The sequence below is a fragment of the Cupressus sempervirens genome, chromosome 5 (assembly GCF_028749045.1).
Source record: "Cupressus sempervirens isolate cs-2001-9-10 chromosome 5, ASM2874904v1, whole genome shotgun sequence".
Taxonomy (NCBI): Eukaryota; Viridiplantae; Streptophyta; class Pinopsida; order Cupressales; family Cupressaceae; genus Cupressus; species Cupressus sempervirens.
In genome coordinates this window covers 392,639,163-392,665,911 of record NC_143122.1, presented here as the reverse complement: position 1 = coordinate 392,665,911, position 26,749 = coordinate 392,639,163, and the positions used below count along the sequence as shown (strand labels likewise).

General features: G+C 36.0%; 1 protein-coding gene across 1 annotated transcript in view; it reads left to right on the top strand.

Annotated features, from left to right (window-relative positions):
* The window catches only part of LOC149556453 (coiled-coil protein), a 90,723-nt gene that overhangs the window by 54,736 nt on the left and 9,238 nt on the right, over positions 1-26,749 (top strand). The window contains exons 3-4 of the mRNA XM_089830765.1: positions 10,766-11,010; positions 23,947-24,085. Coding sequence (XP_089686891.1) covers positions 10,766-11,010; positions 23,947-24,085 — 384 coding nt within the window. The remainder of the gene's footprint in view (positions 1-10,765; positions 11,011-23,946; positions 24,086-26,749) is intronic.

The window sequence follows — 26,749 nt, the reverse complement described above, 5'->3', positions numbered from 1 at the left end:
ACCATCCCATAGATTCTTCATAGCTCTGCAAAATTCCTCATTCTCTCCATCTTCCAATAGCACTTTATGCCCATTCCAAGAGTCCTCCCAAAAATTAGCCTGCTGTCCATTTCCAATCTGCCAAGTGAGGTGCTTGGTGACCACCTCTCTGCATTCTAGAATGAAGTTCCATATTGCAGATCCCCTCGGTGGATTATGAATGGTAAGATTCCTATTGTCCTCCTGGCTATCTAAGTACTTAGCCCTTAGAACCTGAACCCATAAAAGATATGATCGAGAGTAAAGCTGCCATACCAATTTCGCACCTAGCGCTTTGTTCACCATTCAAAAGAAGCTTCACATCCTTTGTTCCTTGTTCTTCAAAATCTTCTTAGGGATCTTCATACACATCATGGAGAACACAGGGATAGCCGAAATGACAGATTTCAAAAGCAAAATCCTCCCTGCTGAAGTAAGCCATCTGCTCTTCCACCTTTCCATTTTTCTGAAACATTTGTCAACTAATTCCTTCTACAAATGTGACTTAGAAGCCCCTTCAAACAGCGGGATAACTAAATATTTACTTGGGAGATTCCCAACATTCATACCTAAAACATGACTGATGCTTTGTTGAATATGCTGATTATTGTTAAAAAAAATTAACTTCAGACTTACTCCAATTGATGCATGGTCCAGACACAAGGCTATATTGATCAAGGAGAGCTTTGATGTTCTGAGCCTCTTGCAAAGTAGCCTCCCCAGCCAGATAAGTCACATCAGCAAATTGTAAGTGGGAAAGAGGATCCACAGTGTTTACAATTTGAATCCCTTTCCACTGCCCATCCAACTGGGCTTTATAAATCAACCTTCCTAAGACTTCAGCCATAATAGTGAAAAGAAAGCAGGATAACAGGTCTCCCTGCCTCAGCCCATTAGAAGATTCAAAAAAACCTTGTGGAGAGCCATTAACCAAAATAGAAAAACATGGAGTGGAAATACAGCTCCTAACCCATTTTAGCCATTCTTTTGAAAAACCAAAAGAATCCATAACCTTCAAAAGAAAACTTCTGTCAACTGCATCATAAACTTTTCTAATATCAAGCTTGCTCATCATCTTCCTTATCTTCGATGCCTTGGCCATGTGGATAGCCTCATGGGCCACAATGACCCCTTCATAAATGGAGCAGTTCAGGGAGAAGCCACTCTGTTAAGGGGATATCACAACATCCATCACATGAGAAAGTCTGTTAGCAATCACTTTAGAAATAATTTTATATATAGTATTGCAAAGAGAAATTGGGCGAAAATCATCCATAGTAAGCCTCTTATCATTCTTTGGGGCTAAAGAGATAAAAGTTTTATTAAAATCATGAAGCTCAAAGGCCCCCACTCTAAACTCCTCCACAATATCCACTATTTCTTGACCTAACAGATGCCAAAAGTGCTGAAAGAAAACAGTAGGGAAGCCATTTGGGCCCGGGGCCTTCTCACCACCCATACCAAACAATGTCTTTTTAATTTCCTCAGCTGAGATTGGCCTAATCAGCAATCTATTATGATCCTCTGAGATAACCTTAGGGATGACTTGAAGCACATTCCCATCGCCATTGGATGACATAGCTCTGTTATTAAACAACTGATAAAAATGATTGACCACTTCCCTGTTAATGTCTTCAGGTTTATGTAACCTATCACCACTCTTAAGTCTCAATCGAGAAGATCTTATTGTAAGTTCTACACATCTTTGCTGAATTATGGAAGAATTTCTTATTCTTATCCCCTGCAGCAGGCCACAACTCACTAGATTTTTGATGCCAATAAGTTTCTTCTCTTGCCAGAATTTCAGAATATTGTTTTTTCAAGTCAGCTTCCTTTTGAAATTCAAACTCACCCATCCCTAAGGCTATAATCTGAGAATGCAAAGCTGCCAGCTCACTTTCTAATCTAAACTTCTCACTAAAGATCTTCTGAAAGGAAGATCTATTACAGATCTTGAGTTGTTCCTTAATCAGTTGCAATTCTCTGAAAAACATGAAGGCTTTATTACCTGGGTCCACCTGAGCATTCCTCCACCACCCACACACTAGATCATCAAAATCTTTATGTCTTAGCCACATAGATTCAAACCTGAATGGAGCTCTTTCTGGAGTCGAGTCGTCTTGAATGTGTAGCCCAATGGAGTAATGGTCCAAACCTGTGATGCCTAAAATCTCTGCGTTGTAGCTCAAATCCGTGGCCCCCCAGTTACCAGTGAGTAGAAACCTATCCAGCTTCTCAGCAATGTTTGAAAAACCCTTCCTTCGATTGGTCCATGTGAATTGACCATTCGAAGTGCGGGTTCCACAAGGCCAGTTCTAGCACAACAATTAGCAAAATCCATCTGACTTTGACTATTCCAGCCTTTTCCATCCCTTTTTTCTTCTGGACTAAGAAAGGCATTAAAATACCCTCCTAAAATAGTTAATTCATCCTGCAACCCATCAATAATATTGGAAAGAACTCCCCAAACCTGTCGCCTTTGAAGGGTGCCTGTAGGCCCATAGACATTGAATGCATGAAAATGTGAAAGCAATTGCAGAGAGGAGATACGAACTCATATCCACTAGACATCTTGCCCAAGAATGCTGATCTTCATTGATCCCTCATTCCACATAGTACAATGTCCTCCAGAAGCCCCTTCAACGTCATGAAAATGACATTTCCGTCTAGGAAATATAACTAGAAAACTATCAAAATCCACCTTTTTGAGTTTGTTTTCTTGAATAAAAATAACATCCGCCTTAGCTTGGTCAAGACATCTCTTGATCAAGTGGATCTTGTCAGGCATTGCAGCATACATTCCATGAAAGGAGCTTCGCATCTTCCGGTAAAGGGCATGTCCCTTTCCCGACCTCAAAAGGTGTGCTTGATTGGGTGCACTTCCTGCCACTCCCAGTTTTTCCTGAGCTGATTTAGGATCCCCTCTTTGTTTTTTCCCCTTCATTTGGTTTAGAAATAGTGGCTGCTGTTTTCTGAATGGTTCTTTCTTCCATAATGTCTGGGATATCTGACCAACCCAAAATATCCTGATCCCCTACATCGTTCTTCCAAGATCCCTCTACAACTGCTTTCGGTTCCCCACTTCTGTGCATGAACCCTTGAAAGGAAGATTCCGGGTTTTGAATTGGAGAAATTGGAATATCTTTGAAAACTTGATTGAAGGGGCTCTGAGGTTCCACCGGTACAATCTGAGAAATCTCTCTTTCTTCTTACAGGTGGGACTAGGTTCTATCTCCTCCACCTGAAGGTACCGTGTGGCCATTTCAAAATCATTCGTTGGGATAACAAATTTGTCCAAAGCACCCAACTGGCAGTCATCTGCTACTGGCCCGCCCATTTGAAGCCAATCTGCATTCTTCCAACCCTGGTGAGAACCCAGAACACCGCTTGGCAAAATTGTTGCATTAGTCTGAGGTTCTGCAATTCCATTTTATGACTCTCCCCTTGGTCAATATTCCTTGTCAGTTCGTTGCTTACATTGTCTGAAATCTGACCACCTCCCTTAATAAAGGAAGAGTCAATTGTATCTTTGAGAGACAACTGCCATTCATCCTGCCTTTGAAGAACATGAGATTCTGACTGCGGAAACATTATGGCCCCAGAATAGTCCTTCAAACAGTCTTTTGCCATTTCCACTGAGAGTTTTAATGCACGTTTTCTTGTTGCTATCATTGCTTGCTCATGTTTTTCCTTATTCCATTTCATACCTTGAAGTGAATGTTGTGCTCTTGGAACATTGCATGGAACATATTTTTTTGGTTCTGATGTAAGAGGATTCTGAGTCTCAGTAACCTCAACCTCATTGTTAGCAGTAGACAATTTTAGTTGATAGATGATTGCACTTCTACGAGTGCGACCTAGGGAAGTCAGAGTGGACATCTTTGTATTCATTGCAGGTATCATGGCTTCTTTTGTTTTCCACTTTCTTCTGTTTGCAATTTGTATTCAGCAAGAAGAGCCTTCATGTGTCTAATAATCTTCGGAGATGTATTTGGGCAACCTTCCTCATTTTGTCTAGGTATTTTGGCACTGTGTTATTTTAACCAGTTCCCTCCAACTGTCACCCATTTGCTACATTCTGTGCACGTCACCTCTCTCATTTTATTTGCCTTTATTCCATACTTTCATGCTTCATCTTTTATTCTTGTGGATTGTGGGGTCACCTTTCTAGTTGAAGTTGACATTGCTATTATAACACAAAAAATATAAAAATTCAATAGGGTTCAATGGAAAATCAACAAATAATTGATAATGAATCAGTTGATAAAAATAGTATTAAAAAACAAGATAGAAATTCAAGGAAATAAATTAAGAAAGGAAATATAATTTTTTTGGCCAACATTTCCCCTTATTTTTCAAGATTTTATTGATTTATCATAAATGGAAATGAACAAAAAGAGAAGAAAAATCTTTTACTTGGATCTCTTTAACTGCTTTGATATTGTTTCCTCAACTTCTCCAAACCCTAAAACCCTATTTTGAGCAAGAACAAAGAACAAATGAGTCAAAAAGCGACAAAATGAAGTTATAACATGATTGGGTGTCTACATGCTGCAGAAAAGAATCCATCAAAAGGACTTATGAGTCTCGATGGTGGACTTGCCAAGAGGCCATGTAAAAATTTCCGAGTCCAATAGGTTAGACTTGCTTGGATTCGACTCCTGAGTGTGAGTCTGTCTGAGTCCACAGTGAGTACAAAGATTTTTCTAACTATGGTCTAACGAAAGTTTGCAAGATACATAATTGAGCTGAGAATGAACACACAGGATGAGTTGAGTATGGCCTGATTGCACACTATGGAAGAGGCATGTTAATTTGCATTGAAAGCTGAAGAAAATATATCTAGAAGGCAACAGATTTTATCAAGAAGAAAATGAAGTTTTAACTGTAGTAGAAGACAACCACTCAATGGGAAAACTAAATAATGGAATGAGAGAGAATTGAGTATTGCAGGCTTCTCAAATGCTAAATTAGCAAGAAAGAAGCAGAGCAAGCTATGAAAGAGGAAGGCACTGGTCTTTTAGTGGAATGTGTTCCAGATGCAGAGAAATTGTTCGCTTTGCATCAGAACATTCTAATAATCACAATGATGGTGGAAGAAGATGATTTGAAGGTCGCACATAATGAGGACTATGGAAGTGTATCCATGCAAACATTCTCACAATCAAAGAGATGGAACGCATCCCATTCTCTTGTCTATCCGTTTCTAAAGCATGGGTATATGAGGATGTTCGATTTGTATTCCCAAATCTTAGAATACATATTATTTCTCTCTTATTTATCCTCTTGAATATGCTCCGTTCAAGCAATAGCCTATTTGGCTTTCGCTGGTTGAGGTGCATATATATAAATTTGTAACTGATTATGTTGTGTGTATTTTGTCCATTGTAGAGGATCATGAAGTGTAGATACATATGCTCCGGGAAATGCTATTTCAATTGTGTCAAATCATGGAGTATCAGTTTTGTCTATCTTTCCTAAAATCAATGATAAGTGCTTCTTACTAAAATTTTTTGTATAAGAAGTTGAAGGATTTTGTCATGCCCAAAACTAGGGCGAAAACACGCCAACAATTAAAAAAGAAGTAATAACAACAATGTTAGACATGTACCAACATCGGATACGTTGCAGAAAGATGACAACATGATAAAGTTATTTTTTGAGTCTCAAGGTTTTGGCAATAATTGAGTTTTCGATTACAATCCAAAAGGATGCAGAGTCGGTATCCAACACACCGCACTGATCAAAACCCATAAATCAAAGTGCTACAGGAACACTTAGTTCGAGTTGATTTGGTTGATTAATTAAACCATAGTTTCATGTTCACTATGTTCATCAAATTCAAGAAGAATTTAGGGTTTCCTAGTTCCTAAATTGAATTCAAGTTAGGTAGGTTTAGTTTAGGTCACTTGATTCACCTTCTAATATGAGGGCAGAAAAACCCTCATATTGATGCATTTGGGTTCCAACCCTAATTAACGGGTAAGCCAACCTTACTTAATTACATTGCATTTCACAATATTATATTTGATCAATAACATAAGTTTCATTAGGTTGATATGATACCTCATATTCATTTCATTATACTAGTTCAATCCCATAGGTGTATAAATCTGCACTTGGGGGTTAAGCTATCAATAGTATAATACTTGATCCCGACTTATCAACATAACCTATTTGAATTAATAAAAACATTAAATATTCAATATTAAATCATATTACTACATACAATTGATCATCTAACTTAATCCGACTCATCTTAGCAAGTTTATCTAGTCAACTTTTATCTATAACCCTTTAAACATTAACCACTTCTATAATCCAGTTACTAACTTAAGCCTTATGTAATTAATTATTATTACTGTTAAACGTCGTCCTAAAATCATTAAAATATATAAATTGAAGCATTAATTAATAATCCAACATTAAACAACTTGGAAGGCACCAATTCTTTTACATCTCCTAATACTATTCCATTCTAACCTATGACCCTCTTCCATAATTAACATCCATAAAAAAAGATACTCAGTAACCATAATAATTTTAATTTCGAAAACTAGATAAAAAGTAATTCCTAATATAAATCAACATTTCCCTTATTAATTAAATATTGAAATAGAAATAATATCACTTTACTAATTTAAAACACCATTTTCCTAAGCACATATACCAACTACATTTTTTTTCAAACTTAGCATCACATGCCATTACAACACTAAATTACTATCATAATATACTATTAATTACTACTAAACTTACTAAAGAAAACTAAACTAAATTAAAAATATACTAAACTGAATTAAAATATACTAACTAAATTAAAAATAAACTAAACTAAAACTACATCAAATTTCCTAAGTTACCTACTTGTACATCCTACCCCTCCTATCCTATCCTCCCCTCTCCTTTCCCACTTCCCCACACCCTTGACACGCTTCACCAAGAGGTGGGCGCTGCCCAAGGAAGGAGTATAGGTTGGAGTCAAGGAGTATGCTTGGGGGGAGGCGTGCAAGACAAGGGGAAAAATTAAAAAGAGTGGTTATGTTTTGAAAGGGATGCATAAATTAAAGTTGACTTCCCCTCCCATGCTTGGAAAGATCAATACCTAAGTTTGGTAGAGGGAGTGATGAGGTGGGGTGGAGACCATGTGGTGTCCCATCCCCCCTCTTAAGTTGTTTTTTTAAAATATTTTTTTGTTTTATTTAATCTTTCTTTTAGAAGCTTTTTGTCTCCACTTTTTAAAAAGTGACGATGAGGCTTTTATATATGTTTTAAATAGAATCTTTTTCTATGATAATTTAATGTTAATATTTTCAATCAGAGGACTTTAGCATTTAAAATTTATTGGAAGGCATCCATGAGAATATTCTCTACATTTTCTTGTGGAAAGGTTTATCATAAGCCCATACATTTTCCAGCATCCTGTCGATGCATATTTTGGATTTTTTTGTAGACATGTATTTTTCTCCCTTGCATTTGTGTTTGCTCATGAGTTAAAATGCATGGTATTTTATATTTTCTTTTAGGTTGGGGGGTATGTTTTAATGTAGTTTTACATATGTCTTCATTAGGACTATAGTCTATTGTTTAACTATTGAATTTGTTAGGTAAGATTGAAGTGCATTATAGTTGAATTTGTACATTTGAATATTGAATCTTTTGCAAGAATTTAAAGGAGAATGACAAACTAGATTAAAATTTCTCATGAAATGCTATGATGCTATAAATGTGAATCCTGATTACTTTCATTATTGGAATTCAAGATTTCAAGTGATAATTTATGGAATACTACCTTTGCTAACTATGCTATCTTAATGCATTTGAAGATAGGAATTGAATTTGAAAAAAAGGAATATTGTCACATGGTATACATCTTTATCATAATACAACTTCATTTCCATTATCAAATTATGAGATTTACATCATGTGATCTATCTATAGATCTTCATCAAGCTAAAAATCCATCTTCAACATGAATGCAAAATACAATAGAGATTACTACAATGGAGAAGTCTCCAAACACAATGACTCAAGAACACCTTCAATGCTCCAATTCCAAGATTGCTCCATCATGAGGTTCTATCCAAAATCTGCAATTTCACATAGAACTAACCGTGGAAAGCTCACCTCCCATCGTAGGTCTCAAGGAGACCACCCACCGAGCTAGGAGAACCGGTAACCAACAGGTGACAACCAATTCCAATCGCACAACATAAAACACAGCAAAAACACCCATCCAAGGCTTGCACAATGGGATTCACCTTGAACCCATAACAAAGGGGTGAAGGTGGACTACCATTTAGGAGATTGCCAAATTTAAAACATACAATAAATATGCCTTTTTCCCAAGGCTAGATTTCACATAAACTTTCCATACTTTCTCCTCCTTATCTCCCCCAAAACAAGATCAATAACATTGGCATGCAAGGGCCCATACACCTTGCATTTCTTCTCTCCTCTCCATGAGAAGAGACTCTACACTTCCATGGAGTCCAACTAACCCCTTCCCCCATACTTGGCCACTTCTTCCCTATCCAAGGGTGAGTAATGTCATTACACCCTTCACAATCCCTCAATACAAAACCAAGAAAATGAACAAAAACAAGAATGAAATCAAAGCCGGAATCCCATCCCCTTACATTACAACAACACAAAATACATGAAGCACATATGTAAGAGAATGAAATAACATACTAATCTATTTGCAAACAAGAACAAGAATTTCATGGCCATGGAGGTGACCAACCTTCACAAGTGTTATGATAAAATGGTGTTTGAGAAGAGCTCAATCCCTTTTGCTTCCTTCAATACAAAACCCTAATGTCTCTAAAAGTAGAGAGTGGGTGAACACCACCTAACTCCTCATAGGGCCTCTAAAAAGGCCTCCAAATTCTACCCACCCACCAACATTAAATTCAGAATTGACCCTTTAGTCCTTTGGCTTTCCCTTGTTCCCTATCATAAGTGCAAGATTGGAAAAGAGTTTGGGTTTGGGAAAAGGTCAAGATTCACTCAATTTTCGCAACATGTGGGAAATGGGATATTAAAAGGGTCACCAACGCCACTAGGGAGTTCTAGTAGTGTTAGAAATGTTCGTAACCTATACCCTTAACACTTAGATACTTGCATTTTGCTAAAATTGGCCCCTAGGACCACTTTTTGGCCTCTAGAAGTGATTAGAAAGATTTGAATTCAAATAACCTAATTGGTGGGACCTTACAAGTATCTCCAAATCAAAGGGGTTTAATTAGGTTCCTAATGGGTCAATTAGGTTTAGGGTTACATTGCCAACCTTAGTAGACATGTTGTTACCTGGACACATGACAAGTGTCAAGTGACACTGTAAAGTAACATTATACAGCATTGACATGCCACTAATTACACAATGGAATCACTTAATACATACATACAATTTACGATCACAAATTAAATCACTTAACAACAAGGTTCAAATCTCTTTATTAGATTCAACCTTGGCTTTGAAGTTTGCACATATGGCTGGTTACTGATTCTCTGATAATTTCCACGGTAATTTTTCTGCACACTCAATTTGAACATCAGTAGCTCAATAAAATCACACACACACACACACACACATATATAATTCAAATTGCATAATCAATTGATGGGACATTCTACATTCTCATTTTAATAAACTTTTCCATTTCTGCACATGATAAACATAACTGATTGCATAATCAAAATAACATAACATATTCATCAATTCAGATTAAAATACTAGACTAATCATCATAATGCATGCATATACCTAAACATCATAAACATCATCAATAGAGCATACTGAACTATCTAAATGCATAGAGCCTAATTATCAAGGTACCATAATAACATCATCATCATAAGTTGAAACACCACATAGCATCGTTAGTACAAATCAATGTTTAAACAGTTAAACAATGTAGTTCGTATTGAATCACAAGGTATCAAAACATGAACGTGTCAAATGATATCAATTTCGATTAGAACACCTAAACCATAAAACCTTAATTCATATCCATCATGATTATCATCTAAGTCCATAACTTTCTATCACCTAATTATGTAGATGTATCCTAGAAAACACATGCAATGTTTATGATTTAAACCATAATTTCGAGTAACTGAATAACTAATCCCAATATAGAAGTATAACCTCTTGTAAACAATACCCTAACAACCTTAACAAATCATAATGTACTCTTAATGTTTAAAATTTAGCTATTTAAGGGCAATTTTAGTGAGTTGATAATCTTTGTCTTCAAATTTCTACTGATTCATAAGAGGGTAAGTATTAAGTTATATTATTGCAACAATCATCAAATCATAATACGTAAGATAACCATAATTATCATAATATCCTCTACATGGTTTCCTACAAGAACATCAATATTCTTCCACACCATTGCCTTGTCATGCTCATATATCCATTTAGATCTCCTATAAAGGATTTAACAGATAAATTCATATTTAAATCAGTACATACGAGTAGAGGTCTTACAGATTTCTTATTTCACAGGTTGATACTAAAAATGTTTTCAAGACAAGATTTTTCTTGAGTTACTGTGGTTTGTAACTTTGTACTCAATTTTTTTGAGAATGTTCATACATGGAGTATCATCTTTACTGAAAATCCTTATTTTGACATTTCAAAGTTAATGATATTGTATTTTTTCAGAAATATTTTGTTTTTGTTTACATGTAAAAATAATCAAGGGGAAGACTAATTACTAAGTAATATTGAGCACAGAAACCAAAAGTAAAGGGGAATGTAATGAAGAATCCAGTTAGTGCACCTGATCCAGAGGATAAACTTGCCGTTGAAATTAACAAATTACATGCAAAGCTTGAAAATCAAAATAGTGTGTTGCAAAATTCAGAAGTTCAAGGCGAGAGATCAAAGAGAAAAAGGAAGAGAGGAGATGAATTTCGTCTTCTTCTGGAGTGCCAAAATTTGGCCACTCCTGGGAAAAGAAAGCGTGATCGTAAGAAAAAGTGAGCCTTGAATGACTCGAACTTTTCTGTGTTATTGTTTTGATCTTATTTTTTTTGTTGTTTCCTGGTTAAAGAAAAGCTGCTTACAATATGAGGAAAAGAGAATGTAAATGATTGCTTTCATTTCTCCTTTATGTGTTTTTTAGATACTTATGTTAATTGTTTTTATTTCATCTCTTTCTAACTGTTATTCTGGTTAAAGCAAAGTGTTGAAATAGTGTATATATCAGACTTTATCTATACTGCTTCTTATATCCTTTTGAATATACTGAAAACATTGGTTCTAGTATAATAATAACTCTACTGTTATTATACAGTTTTTTCAGAGACTTTGCTAATAATAAACTTAGAAATCACTGAAGAAGATGTTAAATATTATAGATTCTTAGCAGAGATCGCTGTGCCTTTATCACCGTAGAAGACTGTTATTTTCTCTGTGTTCGTTGATGACATTAGCAGGCAGCGACTCTTTATATAAAGGTGACGGAGAGTCACCACCCAATGGGGTCACGTCCCATCAGGTGGTGACTCTCCACGTCACCCTTAACAAAACTTAATACAAGCAATTATAGTCACTATCAACCAAACTGATGTATTAATCAGTCAAACTGATGTGTTAGTCGGTCAGGATTTATATTATTGTTTGAACAGTTAATAAAACAAATATAATAGGGTGTGTGTATATTACAAATAAATATATTGTGCAATAATTATATATTGAAAATAATAGGTCATTTATTTCTATTTATTTTCACCATCATTTTAGCCTGACTGAACTATAACATTAACACAAAGGTTCTTACTTCTTAGAATATAAGGATAAGAGAATGTTACCATATGCTTTCAAACTCTTGTACTTGTTTCTCAAATGTTATGTTTGTTGTACTTTCTTATCTTTTTCTAATTGTTATCATGTTGAAGCAAGGGTGCTTAGAATACAGGTTAAAGAGGGTGTGAATTTTTGATATGCTCCTTTTTAGTGACGTGCCTAAACAACCATTTTACTCAATTCTGGAAAAATCAAAGAACTCTTATTTAGCCTTGACTTGGTGCAGGTGAAATGTATGGAAGTTTATCTGGCCCTAAAAATCCACGACTTATTTTCCCTCCCAAAATTTGATGTTGAATATTTTTTTAAATATAGTTTTTCCATGAACTGCAATAGTATGCTTAAATATAAAATAAGTTCTAAATGAACATTCAGTGATTGTTAGTGGTTACACATAAATATTGAGACACTGAAGGCACATTATATTAATTCTTTTCTATTTAGTATAAAGCAAGCTACAATGAAGTTCACAATTTACCTCCAGCTGTGTTTACTAGATACCAGCAGCTGAAACGACGATACCAGTACCACAGTATTACAACATATTACATGATCATTAACAAAAGGCCCATAAAATAAAGTTGTGGAACCAGGCTACCAACTCAAAAGGAGACCTTCTGAAAAGGCATATCAGAGCCTTGCTGTCCATTCTGAAGGCCCATATACCTATTTGAGCCTTCTCCTATTCTCAGTGATTACATTATATGAAAGTGGCATAAAAGCGTCCTGTGGGAGGGGAGGGGGAGAAGGAGGATTAGTTGCTGAGGGAGGTGCTTGGGAATCTGCTGCCATGGTATCCTGCCATATATATACTGCTTCCTGGCCCCTGTTCCTTTTGGTACCTGAGCTGGGTCCTTCACCTTTCTTGTTGGCTTTAAAGTTTAATCTGGTTCAACAATTGCTTTATACTGATGTCAAAATCATTATCATGGGCCGGTTTTACTGTGGTATATCCATATGCCAGTTCGTCTTTCTGGAGCTCCACTCTTCATCGATCAGTTTTAGAAATTTGTCCTCTTTGAGATTGAATATAGCTGTAACTTGCACAACAATATTATGATAACGAGCCTCTTTAGAGACTCAGTAAGACTCCTAGATTTACCATTGAATATATTATCATTTCTCAATTTCCAAATGCTCCAAAGAATATAGTCAGAAAGAATAGACCAAAAGATGTTATTGTTGTGGTTCAGCTCTTGTTGCATATAACCAGCTATAACCTGAAAGATAGAGACACTACTGTTAAAGAAAAGCCCAAACGTGGCTAAGACCTCATAGTCAAACTTACACTCAGAAAATATGCAGCAAGGATTCAGAGCAGAAACAGTAAGAACAAATGGTGTGATCACTGAATGGTTTCTTGATTGGTAGTCTGTGAAGAAGGAAGAACCATATGAAGCAGGATACTTTAGGTTCAACAGTCGAATGCCAGAGTCTCTTTAGGGTAGTGGTCCAGCTGTGGGAGCAAGGTTAAGGTTCCAAACAATGTTGAGGTGGGAGAAGATATCCTCGGAATCTGTGAGGAGCCTATGGATGATATTAGCCTTAGTAAACATGGAGAAGAGTGCCATCCCCATTGCATGAATCCACCCTCACCATCTCCTCATGTAGCTGCCTTGGCAGGTATAGCACTCCACAAGCTTCTCTGATCACGCTATATGTGCTCCATTGTGTTTGTGGGAGATCAAATTGGTATTGCAACTGCTGTCAACTAATGAGTTCATCGTTTTGGATAATATTTGCAAACAAAATTATGCCTTTTCTGTACCAGGATTCAGCTGAGCATCCTTGAATAGGACCTAAGGGTTTGTCTCTTAAAAGGAGGTTCCACAAAATGATCTTTCACTGCTTATTTTTATTTCATCATTTATGATATCCATGTTGAAGGTCAGGTGCTTGATGGCATTCCAACTTTTCCAAACAGATTTAAAGAAATTGGAGCTTGCTACTTTTAGGTCCATCCTTCCTGATAAAAGATCATTTAAATGTAAGCCCTTCCAGTACTTAGCCTTATGAGAGGTAGCTCTAGTAATGTTGTTTCTGATAAGTACCTTCCAAGGTTCATCCCCATGTGTAGTTTTGGCAATCCATTTCACTTCTAGAGAGATGCCGTGGATTCTTAGATCCTTGAGGCCCAACCCTTCTTCATCCACCACTCCCACTTGATAGCATGGAATTTGTTGTTTCCTCTTCCGACCATAAAAAAGTCTCTAATTCTTTTCTGTACATAATTAAACCGGCTTTGGTTGAATAACCAAGCAGAGGTATAGTAAATGGTGTAGGAGGATAAGACTTTATGACAAATTTGAAACCTTTAACCTTGGGTGGGATGGTATTGTCTGGGTCCCTAAGTATGTAGAAGAGTGCATCTACTGCAATAACAAAGAGGGCAGGGGCCAATGGGCAGCCTTGTCCGACGGATCTGTTAAGGAGAAACTGATCAGATCTGAAGCCATTCACCTCTACACCTTTTGTAACTCCATCATCAGGGTAGAAACCATCTGATAGAAGAGATTTGAATGAATGAATGAAAGAATTTTAATGATGTCCACGAGGCCATAAGCCTAAGGGACCCACATAGAACTCCTAGTCAGTTTGATGTGATTTCTCCAGCTTGTCTCTTTTGTTGTGAATTTGCATAAGTAAAATGACCCCCTTGAGGAGTCTTGGTACTTTGAAAAGGTCTTTTATGTTGTTCACTTTTTAACGTTTCTTTGTGTTGGTTGTGAATGTCTTCATATGCTGTACAGTCCTTCAGATAGTGCCACTTTGTTTCCACCACACCCTCGTTGCAAAATCTACAAATTCTGTCCTCCCACTCTTCCTTAGGGGCCTTCCATCTACTAGTTTCACGTCTCAAACGGTGGGAACCAGATCTCAATTGAGCAATTAAGATTTTTGCTTTTCCTTTGATCTCAACTCCTAAATATTCTTTGTTGTCATGTTCGCATGTGGAATTAAATTCTTTGACATAATAGGCTTTTTTTCTACCTAGCTGGTTTGCCCACATGACAGATCTGACTTTTCCTGCCACCCATTTTTTAATTTCAGAATTGTTTTCCGGGCATTCTTGGTAGTCAGTGTTCCACTTATTGAACCATTTATCGTTTTGTTTCTTCCATGTCTTCTTCCAACGAGCTAGTTCTCCATCAACTATCCTACGAGGCCAGCGATGTGCATCCATTTTACTCACCTTTAGGTAGCTCAGCAATCTAACAATTGCTGAAGCCTCCATCAGGAACATGCTCGCCTCCCCTAAAATAATCTCGTATGGGACTGTGGATTTGATTTTGAGATTAGTTGTGATGAAGTGTTTCTAAATTCTTTCAATTTGCCGCCATTTATGGTTTGATATGCTGCTCCTCCATACCTCGCTGCCATATAAAATAACTGGTATCACCAACAACCCAAAGAGGGTTTTCTTAGTCTTCTGATCTCATAACTCTGCTGTCCTGCACCTGTTTCGAAGAAGATAAGATGCCTTCCAACCCCCCTATATCCTTTTTGATCTGCATGTTTCCCAACTGAGCCGGTAATGGAAATTTGTCCCCAAATACTTGTATTCTTCTACAGTTTCTAGTGCTTTGTCATTAAATATGAAAGTGCATTGTTGTTTTCTCTTCCTCAAGGAAAAGACCATGATCTTGGTCTTAGAAGTGTTGATCTACATCCCTACCTTCGTGCAAAAGATTTCTAAGTTCTTCAAATGTTCTCTCAGCCCCTGTGCTGTTTTAGCAATCAGAATGAGGTCATCGGCATATAAAAGCAATCTGATCACATTTTCAGCCAACTGAATTCCCTCTTCATTGGCTTTGTTTAGCCATTCCTCTAACTTGTCAATATAGAGGCCAAACAAGGTAGGTGATAATGGGCATCCCTGTTTGACCCCTATGTCACTGCCAAAGCATTCTGACATGCCCACTTTGGTTCTGATTTTTGCTTTAACCTGTTCGTAAAATTTAGAAACAACAACTCTATACTCTGTTGGGACCTCTAATTCTTCCATCCTATTCCATAACATATCCCTATGGACGGTGTTGAAAGCTTTCTAACATCATCATTATAAATTTCTATCCTATTCTCTCATATGCTTCTCATAATCTAGGAGCATCATTCAAGCATTTTGGTTAGAATCTTTGGCCAAATCTAGAGCCTTCGAGTAGGTGATCAGTTTCTTTAGGATAAACCTTCTTTTGACAAAATTTGTTTGTGTTGGACCAATAACCTTAGGAAGGACTGTTTCTAACCTCAGTGTGGACTACTTGGCAAGGATTTTGTATGACACAGTAAGGAGTGTTATAGGCCTCCAAACTTTTTTCAATGTTTTATCCCCTTCTTTTGTTATGAGCTTAAGGAGGCGCAAATTGATAGTACATCCAAGTGAATTCTAATCAATGGCCTTTGTATATTCTTGGTGCAAATCCTCTGCTATCCAATCTATATTGCTCTTGTAGAATTCTATTGGAAGGCGAACAAGTTCGGTATCCTTGTCATGTTGCATATGCATAATGGTATTTTCAATTTTGTTCCTAGTTATAACTTTATTTAGAATCTCAGCATCTTCTATAGACACTTTGTTTGGGATAATATTTTTGATTTTGTTCTTGACAGCCTCCATATTATGCCCTACCTCCTCAGAAGACAATAGGTTGGAATAGTAGGTAACAAATGCTTTCGAAATATCTTCTTGTTTGTCAAGAATACTGCCCCTTTCATTAATGCAATCGATTTTGACTCTATTCTCTTTGCTTTTAAGGAGTTGAAAGAACTATCTGGAGCCTCTACCCCCCTGTGAGAGCCAATTAACTCTAGCCCTAATTTTGGCTCGCTGCATTATATAATTTTGAAGCCTCCTTAGGTTGTCTGTGGATTGTGAAGGGTGGTCAATGCAACCAAGTTAGAGGGATCCCTCTGAATAATGTCCTTAGCCTGGCATAGTTGATCACGTAGTTCCACTTCTTTCCTCCTATTGTCCTTAGCAACTTTCTTCCCCACCACTTGAAACATAGTTTTCCAAATGCATACATTTTGATTCTATCTTTCGATTGAATTTTTGTGAGGAGCAATAGTTAAATTATACCATCTAATGATTTTGGTTGCTGATCTGGTATCTTCATTAACCAGAAGTTGTTTGTCAAGAGCAAAGTGGTTCTTCCCCCTTTCTATGGGTTTTGCACAGTTGCGTGTAAATAAAGTGGTGATTATAGGATAATGGTCTTTAAGTGTGTATGGAACCCTCTTGAATGGGTATTTCCTCATGGACCTTTAATCCAAAAAACTCTCAATTTACATAGTATTAGAATATTATAATGTTTCTTTAGTGGTCATCTTAGTTAGTCTTTAGTTTATTAGGAAATTTCTATTTCTATCTTTAGCTCATGTTTGTTTTTTTTAGAAACATCATCTTTGCAAATTTGTATAAAGAGCTATTATCTCCTTTGTTTAATACAAGTTACAACTACAACAACATTGATTTACCATAACATGCTATCAGAGCCAGTTGGTGGGATTTCATAAAATTTGGCGAATTTATTAAGAAAAATTTGGGCCTTCTAGTCTGGATTTTTTTCCAAAACTTTGTTTTCTTATTTTTTTGGAAAAAAGACAATTAGAGGTACTTTATGAAATTTGTGGTTTTTATTTGAAGATTGTTGCTGAAATTACCAGTCTGATTGAGGGTTTTGATTGTGTGATTTCTTGGTTTGGGCAAAGATCTTTGATTTTTTAGGGTTGCATTTAATTACATGTGATGTTTTTCCACGCGAAGTCTTGTATTTTGCTGCATGAAGATTTTTTTGATGGGTTTTCAAAATGTTTTTTTAGGGTTGCATTTAATTGCATGTGATGTTTTTCCACACGAAGTCTTGTATTTTGCTGCATGGAGATTTTTTTGATGGGTTTTCAAAATGTTTTCCCTTAAAAAATTATCTAATGGGTTTTTATAATTTCTTCCCTCAAAAAAATTTATGATTTGTTATTCACAAAGTTGCATGGGTTTCCTTTGTGGGTTTATAATTTTTTCCTCAAAAATTATTTGGCAAGTTTATAAATCTTTTCTTAAAAAAATATGTTGTTTTACTGTTTTATCAAAAAAATGAAGCTTTGTATTCTTTGATTTGTGTGTCAGATTCTATTGTTTGGTTTTGATCAAATTTTCACCTCAAAAATTGTGTCTAGTTTTTTTGATTTTTCTCCTAAACATTGTGGCTTTTTACAGTTTGTTTTGGGGCATCATGCTGATCTGCAAAATTTGTAGGGTTTGCCGATTTTTCTGCAAAACATTGTCTATGTAAATCTATACAAGGAACTTTCATCTCCTTTGTTTAATAGTACTACAATAACATTGATTTACCGTAACACATAACACCCGTCTATTCTAGAGTAAATTCTCTCGGTACCCTGTTGGAAATGTGACTAAGTGAACCAAATACCATTGTGATTAGCCTTATCTCTTGCCATTGGATCAAAAAGTTTAGGTTTATTGACCATTAAATACCAAGAAAACTTTTCATTGCCTCTCCATTCAAATTTGGACTCCCTTGATTTTCTCTTGCGCTCTTTTAATCATATTGAAGGCACCACCAATGATCCAAGGTATTTCTTTTAGATTGCTCATCCATTTCCACAATTCTGTTCTCTCTTTATGGTCATTGGATTTATACAAATTAGCTAGTCCAATTTCAACGCCATTGTAAACTGTGATGATCCACGCCATTCTGTTGCATGGATAGAAGCCCCATTCAATGATATGCTTTTTCATCTTGGGACCTACCATAATGACAGCCCTTCCCTTGCCTTTGGGGTGCTTAGTATAATTTGCTTTGGCATCATTCCATGTGCATTTTAAGATTAATGTCCAAGGTGAATCCTACTGCCTTGACCTCTTGCAAGAGGAGAAAGTCAACGTCTTTCTGAAATAGGATAATTTTTTTAGTGATATATTTCTTGTTAGGGGATTCTAGTCACCTGACATTTCAAGAGGAGACCTTCAAATCCGTAAACAATATCAACATTTAGTATCCGTGGAAGCTTTAAAGTTCTTGAAATAATTGGGAATCCTACTTCGTTTTTTTATTAGCTCTTCCGTTAAAAGAGGGGCCTGGAGGTCAACTGTGATGATCCACGTCATTCTATTGCATGGAGAGAAACCCCATTCAATGATATGCTTTTTCATCTTAGGACCTACCATAATGGCATCCCTTCCCCTGCCTTTGGGGTGCTTAGTATAATATGCTTTTGCATCGTTCCATGTGCATTTAAGATTTAATGGCCAAGGAGAATACTACTGCCTTGACCTCTTACAAGAGGAAGTCAACGTCTTTCTAAAATAGGAGAAGTTTTTTAGTGATATATTTCTTGTCAGGGGATTCTAGTCACTTGACATTCCAAGAGGAGATTTTCAAATCCGTAAACAATATCAACATTCAGTATCCATGGGAGCTTTAAAGTTCTTGAAACAATTGGGAATCCTGCTTCCTTTTCTTATTAGCTCTTCCCTTAAAAGAGGGGCATGGGGGTCTTTCTCTCTTCTTTCTTGCTTCATAATTTACATTCTTGCCTTCTTTACACGATCTTATGTTTTTTGTTCTCTTTCAAGCGTTACCTAGTTCTCCCCCTAGCCTTTTGAACCAGGTGAATTTTAAACCGGTCCTTGGTTTTGGTCTTGGTTCCCTTTTGGGTTCCACTTGGGTTTGAACCTAGGCAAGCTAGTTACTCCAGGTTGAACCTAGGTAGAACCAGGGAAGACCCAGGCAAACCGAGTGCGAACTAGGTATAGTTTCACTGAGATACATTCTATAATTTAGTGCAGAAAGTGATTATTACAGAATTTGAATAAAGATCTCTAACATTACAAAACAAAATTTGATTAAGTTTAAATATTTATTACATCAAATTAAACTAGCACTTAATATATCTTTTAGTGAAATTTTTATATCCAATTGCTAATAATGATCCCTGTTCGATTAATTAGAAGCTTTGTATCATGATAAATGATATTTTAAATATTCAACAACATCTTCAATAGGTGAAGGGAGTTACAAGCTACTTATATAATATTTTTCAAGCAGAATGTTAATTACAAACTGGTAAGTTCTTTGAACAATGAAAAAGTAATGAGGATTGGACAACTTAGAAAGCAAAAAGTCATTAGTGCAGCTGGTCCCATTGACATTGGCACTATTTGTGAATAAAGTAATGCCTTTGATGATGAGAATAAGAAGAGAAAGATTTAGATAATCCATTAGATGATTAAAACTTAGTATGAAGTTCTAATTGTTGAAATTCAAAACAATGATTCTTGGACTCGATATGATTTTAATATTTCGGTGTTGATAATAGATATGATATAAATACAAGTTTATAGGTTTTCTTTTGTTTTTATGATACTATGTGGCATTCTAATCTTAATTCATTTTTTTTGGCTGCATACATATGTATGTATGCATGTATATATAATTTTACATGTTTCTATACCAACGAACCCAAACCGCATTTCAAAATTTTGTTGTATCGGCAAATTGGTTCTTTGAATCCAAACTCTAACTGGTAACTTAGCTTAAAAGCTATAGTCTTAGAGTTATCAACTTATTATTGGGATTCCCCTTTAGTAGCCTCTCTAATTTCTCCTTTCTATAATTTGTTGTCACAAATGGAAACACTAGCTTTGTGACTTGATCTACTCCTTGGTGAGGGGGCTTGGTTGGGTGAGGGTGAGGTCCTAATGGGAGGGAATGCATGGTGGATCCTAGGAGGAGGAACAAGTATAAAAACTACTGTATAATTACTAAGTTCATCCTCTTTGCTATAGTTTTGTCTCAGCGTATTGAGCCCATCTTCAGAGTCATCTTGATCGGATTTCTCTACATCCTGGTTGATTTGCAGAACAATCATCTCCATAGGCTCCCCAACTTTAGCCTCAACTACACTCATGACCTTTGCATCACATACATGAGGAGGTGGAGTGACAACCATCTCTTGATGCAAAGGCTGTATAGAGGAGGGAGTAGGTGATTGGTCAACAATAGGAGAGGAGGTAGCCAAAAAAAATCCTAATCTATCAAGGGCAAGTTGTAGCACATTCTTGATTCTATGTAAGGGTTTTGGGAGGGGGTTCCAACCCAAAATCCAGAGAGGATGGACAAAGAATTGAAGGGAATCCAACTTGTTGAGGAGTCCACCATGGGTGGTGGCTTACTACAGTTGAAGGTTGCTTGGAGGATTTGAGCTCAGCCAACAATTCCTTAGAGGTTGTGGGAGGCTCAATATTTAGGGTAAGAGTAGGGGTTAAGGTTGTCTTCATTTGAGCATTAGCAACAAGAATTGAGTTAAGGGTGGAAGAGGGTTTGGTTCTAGCATTACCATAAGGAAATTAGTGGACTTCTTCTGCAAGAGTGGTCATTGCTACCTCATATGGCCTTCCCTTTGACACAAAAATCATGCATTAATGCCACTAAGAAAGGTGATAGGGCATGAAATAGTTTGGTCTTGGAGGTTGAACTAGATAACATTAGGCAAGTCTTTTCTAGGATAGATGGAAATGAGAACCCAAGCATCCGTGTGGTAGAGCAAACTATCTATGGGGTCCACCTTATTAACTTTGCCAATCGATTGAAGGGCTTGTGGGATGAGATTCGACAAGAAGGGAGGGAGATTGCTGATGGTAATCCATCTTGGCAACGATAGAGCTAAGTTTTCTTTATGCGAGGGTTCGAGAGATCATGCAATAGCTTGGAAGTTACAGTTCCAAATCTGCCAAAACTGTTTGCTGATCGCGCCTCTTTCTGGGCTTTAGGGTTAGCCATGTAGATAAGAATAAACCCTTTTTGGATCATTTGAAGATAGGTAAACCTAACTTAACACCCCAAGTATCATGCAAGTGTTGATTTTAAAAAGCCCTAGAAGGAAGTTTGTTAATTGCTTGAGTGGCTAGAAAAGTGGCCGAATCTTTTAGTCTATTCTTTTCAGATTCTATTGCGATGAATATTTGTATTAGGCTTGATAATACAAACAGTGTCCGGAGTCTTACCTCCATTATCATCGCCATTGGGTTGTTTTGCACAATGTTAGGCCTAGTGGATTTCCACTGGCTTTGTTGTGCTTCTCCATTCTTGGTTGTGATCTCCTTGGTAGGGTTTTGATTTCCTATCAAAGACTGAAAGGTTGCTTGCTTTGGGAAGTGGGAGGATTTATTAACTTGCCCATCACCGGGAGTGTTAGGCGTCATTAATGAAACTTAAAAGAGCGTTGGAGGATGGCCTTCCACCAATGGGAAGGCCTCCTCAACCAACCCACATATAGGTTTGCAGAGCAGGTTGGAGTGTTGACCTCTCCTGTTATATATTAAATTGCAACTGGTACATTGTTTTATTGTATATCCTTCAATTTCAAATTTTCATATTTATGGTCTCCACATTATGATACAATCCATGCTATTAATAGAGCCTAATGATCATCATTGATTTAAATTGGATTATGAACTGAAAGTGCCTACAGACTCCATACATTCTCAATTGCCTTCCAATCAACTAAATGTCGCATCCATGTTGGCTTCACCATCTTACATATCCAATATAAATTGGGATTGATTGCTATGAGACCATTTTATGAAAATATTGAACATGATTAGCTGATGATAATTAAATTCTTTAATTAAATTACTTGTCAACAAAAATAATTCAAACTTATGTGGGATTATTAAACTTGAACCCTCTAATTGTTTAATATGGAGCCATAGGTTGTAACGTCCTCCCTTGCCGGTCAAGTTGGGATACTTATCATGAAGAATGCAGGATCCCTTATTTCTTGGACTGGACTACCCTCTTGACTAACTTAATAGGAAAGGACTCCATGGTAAATTAGACATATCTGGGAAGATGCAGAATGTGACAGCTTCAAATGTGCTATCGGGAAGCATGGAGCTTGGAACCTTAAGACAAGACTGTTTTTTTCCATGTGTATTTGATCATATTTCTTGGAATGTATATGTTTGAGGATACTCTTACAACTGTAATTACTGTAGTTCAGTGCTTGGGATATGAATAGCCAACCTCTGACGATCAGGGATATCAGCACCCAAATTCTTTAACCAAACACTTAGAATATCAATAAGGAAGTTTATTTAATTAGCTATTTGAAGATTTAGAAATAATAGAAAATGATCTAATATTTAAAGGCTCAAATTTCAGCAATCATCTCAAAGCTGATGAAGTGGGAGGAGACGTGTGAAATCGTAAATGGCGTTTCTTTTTCCTTGTCACACTCTTCACCAGGATGAGAACTATCATCTAGCAAGATGGAAAGTTGACCTGTTTTCTGCGTTCTGTTTTGTGTATTTTTCTTTTACACACTCAAAACCCTATAATGCCATATTGGCTTGACTTGATATATATATATATATATATATATATATATATATATATATATATATATATATATATATATATATATATATATATATATATAAGCATTCTTTGCAAAGACTAATATAATGGCTAGTTATTAGGGCAATCTAGTTCATATATTGATTTATACCACCATGCAATTCATTCCTGTAACAGTTGTATTCCACTAGACATTTTGTGTTGTTCAATGCGAATCCCTTTCCATTAACATTTCTGATTTCTCTGTTCACATGGTTCAAAACTTTTGCAAAGTCCTGCTTAAAATAAATTCGCTTGGCCCAACCAACATGGACCAGGAATGACAATTCTGATTCAAAATTCCTTTGCAGTCGTAGATCGCCTTCAAGATTACCAGTCTCATTAATGTGGCACTCAAAGAACTAAGAAGGCTTCATATTAGGCACATACTTGAATTTCAACAATTAGATGCAAATCCCGTTTATCTTTAATAAATAGTTTATAGTTTGAATGTTGCTTATGCATAGTTTGGGTATGATGGTGGGGGCTTGTGTGAAGTACCTGCAACTGTTTGTCAGTTTCTTTGAAATTAAGGTTTACTCTATGAATCAGAGGAAGCCCAAAACATGTGATTTACTTTTTACATGATAGTTGATCATTGTTCTGAATGTAGGTTATGAGATTATATTTCACAATAGATAATTCCATTTTTAGCTGTAATCAGTTGATTTTCTGTTGAGATTGCAGGTATTTGGATGCCAAAAAGAAAAAGCATAAGAAAGAAAAGAGTGATGATGATACAGACTTTCCCCAGCACGAGAAGATAAAGTTTGGAGAGGTTGTAAGTGCTCCACCAAAACTGGAGTTCCCAAAGAAGGCCACTGCAGTATGTCTTAACCATTTCTATATCATGTTCTGATTTTCTGCAAACTTGATGACCAGACCTTACCAGGTCTATGCGTTGCTCAATACTGGTTGTATTCTTTATGTTGTTCTTTGGAAATGCTAGCTTTTCGGCTGTTCATTCTTTCATGGCAACTATGGACCCCAGTTATCTTATACTTATTGGTTATTTCTGTTCTTATTTACAACAATTCATTCATTTGATGTGCTGGCATATTCATGGTGTTCATATTATCATACATATGTTACAAATGCTAAACCATACCTATATATCTGTACCAAGACATAGGTTAGACATACATGTGTGTATCTGTGTACGCATGTACATATACATATTTACTGTTCACAGAGTAGCATTTGTTTATGTGGTGTTGACATATCATTTTACAAGTGGGCTTCAATTATTTGGGTTAAAAATGGGAAAAATTGCAGAAAAGCTGTGAACTAAAAAACAATAGACAATTAAAAAAAAACAAAGAAATAAATGGGAAACATTGCTGAAATTTTTTAAAACAATATACAATTAAAAAAAAACAAAGAAATAAATGGGAGACATTGCAGAAAAACTGAGAACTAAAAAACGGTATACAATTAATAAAAAGAAAGAAATAAACTAATTTTATTATTTCATGTTAAATAGAGAGCATATGGATTTAAATCTAAGTTACTGATTCAGGTGCAGATGCAGATACAGGCATGAGAATCCGGTACGTAGATGCATAAATACTTTTGGTTTTGGTTGTGTGTGTATGAAAAAATGCAAGAAATATACATATTAAATCATTTGATAGTATGATACTTTGTCTTTGATCAAGATAAATATTAAATGTCAATAATTCCACATGTTGCATGTGGGTGTAAGAAATCTTATGTTAAATGTTGAAGAAATTGCACCTTCAAACCTCCGTTTCTTAAGTTACTGCAATTTTTGAGGAATTGCTAGCTTAACTTTGTTCAGAGGCTTTTAATACACTAAGAATTAACATCTATTACCTTCTTTAATTTCCAAACCTTAGATTGGACCGAGGTCAAAATGGCGTATGCGATTATTGATATAGATATGTATATACAATGAAGTTAAAATTTCTAATGACATTTCTAGTCAAGTCTGTGATCTGTGGAGTGTTGAACACTTTCCTACAAAACTTGCTCATTTCTATGAAAAATTATATGTAAAATTAGAATAAGTTGTATGTCATGACCTAGGTCAATATATTCTGTGACTTTTAAATCTTATTTGTTGCGTATCTCTACAACCATATGTTCCATGAAATCAATTTTTGTTCAGGATTTTTATCAAATACCAGGCTATCATTCCTACATCACCCTAATTTGTTTTATCTTTGTAGCCACCACACTGCCAAACAGCTGATGTGCTTGAATAAACCATACTAGTTATGTTTGTTCATTCAAGGGTCAAGATAATCTTTCTGAAAATCTTTTCCTACATCTCTTGAAAGCCCTGCAGTTTGGACATAACAGAGGGTAATCTGGGTCTGGTTTATATTAAATGATACTTATAGACTAAGTTATCTCACAGGGAGCTGTAATGGTCCCCGTGAGCTTCCCCACACATCAGACTCTGCATCCACATCTGCACCCAGGAAGTCAGCAAGAGCATCTGGTAACAAATATTTAAATAGATGCAATACATTAAACAAATGTTAATATAAAATGAATTCAAATGACCTCCAAAAATCTATTTTATGTTCATGTCAAAAGGTTTGTTTACAAACCAATAACCTGTCCTTAAAATAGTAGGTTGTGCTATAATGAAGCACGCCCTACCATTTTAGGGAAGTATGCTTTTTACTTTAACCTGCATTTTGGTAAAAGTTAATAAAATAAAACTTCTACAAGAAATCTATTCAAAGTAAAAGAATATTTAGAATACATAAACACTGACCATAAAACTGGAAAATCTCAGTTTGTCTTTGCTCTGTACTTTTTCTAAGTTACCAGTCCTCGTTTGGATTTTGAGTGTTCAGTGGTGGGTTTGGTAAAAAATGTTTAGAGGGCTGGGCTCATTTTGAGTTCGTCGATACAAAAACATAAATATATAAGTTCAAGATACACCACAATGCATCTTATATTATATAATAAACAAAATCACCATTTTCATAGTCAAATGTTATTATATTATCCAAACTTGAATGTCATGATATATTTAAATAATAATGTCAACCCATCATTGATACAAAATAATGCGTCCTCGAAAATATCATCATCACCATCCATATTAGATGCTGTAGGTAGTGTTAAATTAGAACAGCAAATAATGCCATTGCACTAGCACTAGCACCTCATGTTCACTAGTTGGCTCATAGTCATTGTCACTATCAAGTGCAAAAAAGTGGGCAATGGAAGCATCCAAGTCAATATTCTCTTGCTCAATTTTCCACTTTGTTATGTCCCCTTTTTTGTAGCCACTTTGTGCAGGGTGCCACAAGTTTAAATGCACATATACTAAGTCCTTTGCCTTTTTTGACATGGGCATTGGAAGCCTCCTAGCAATCAAAAGTTGTCATATTTTGTCATTTCTTGGTTTTAGGTTTCTTAATGGGTTTTTGAGTCTAATAATGTCCTTCGAGACTATTTGGGATCATGTTTATCCATTTTGGCAAGTCATAGATCTGTTGACTCAAAA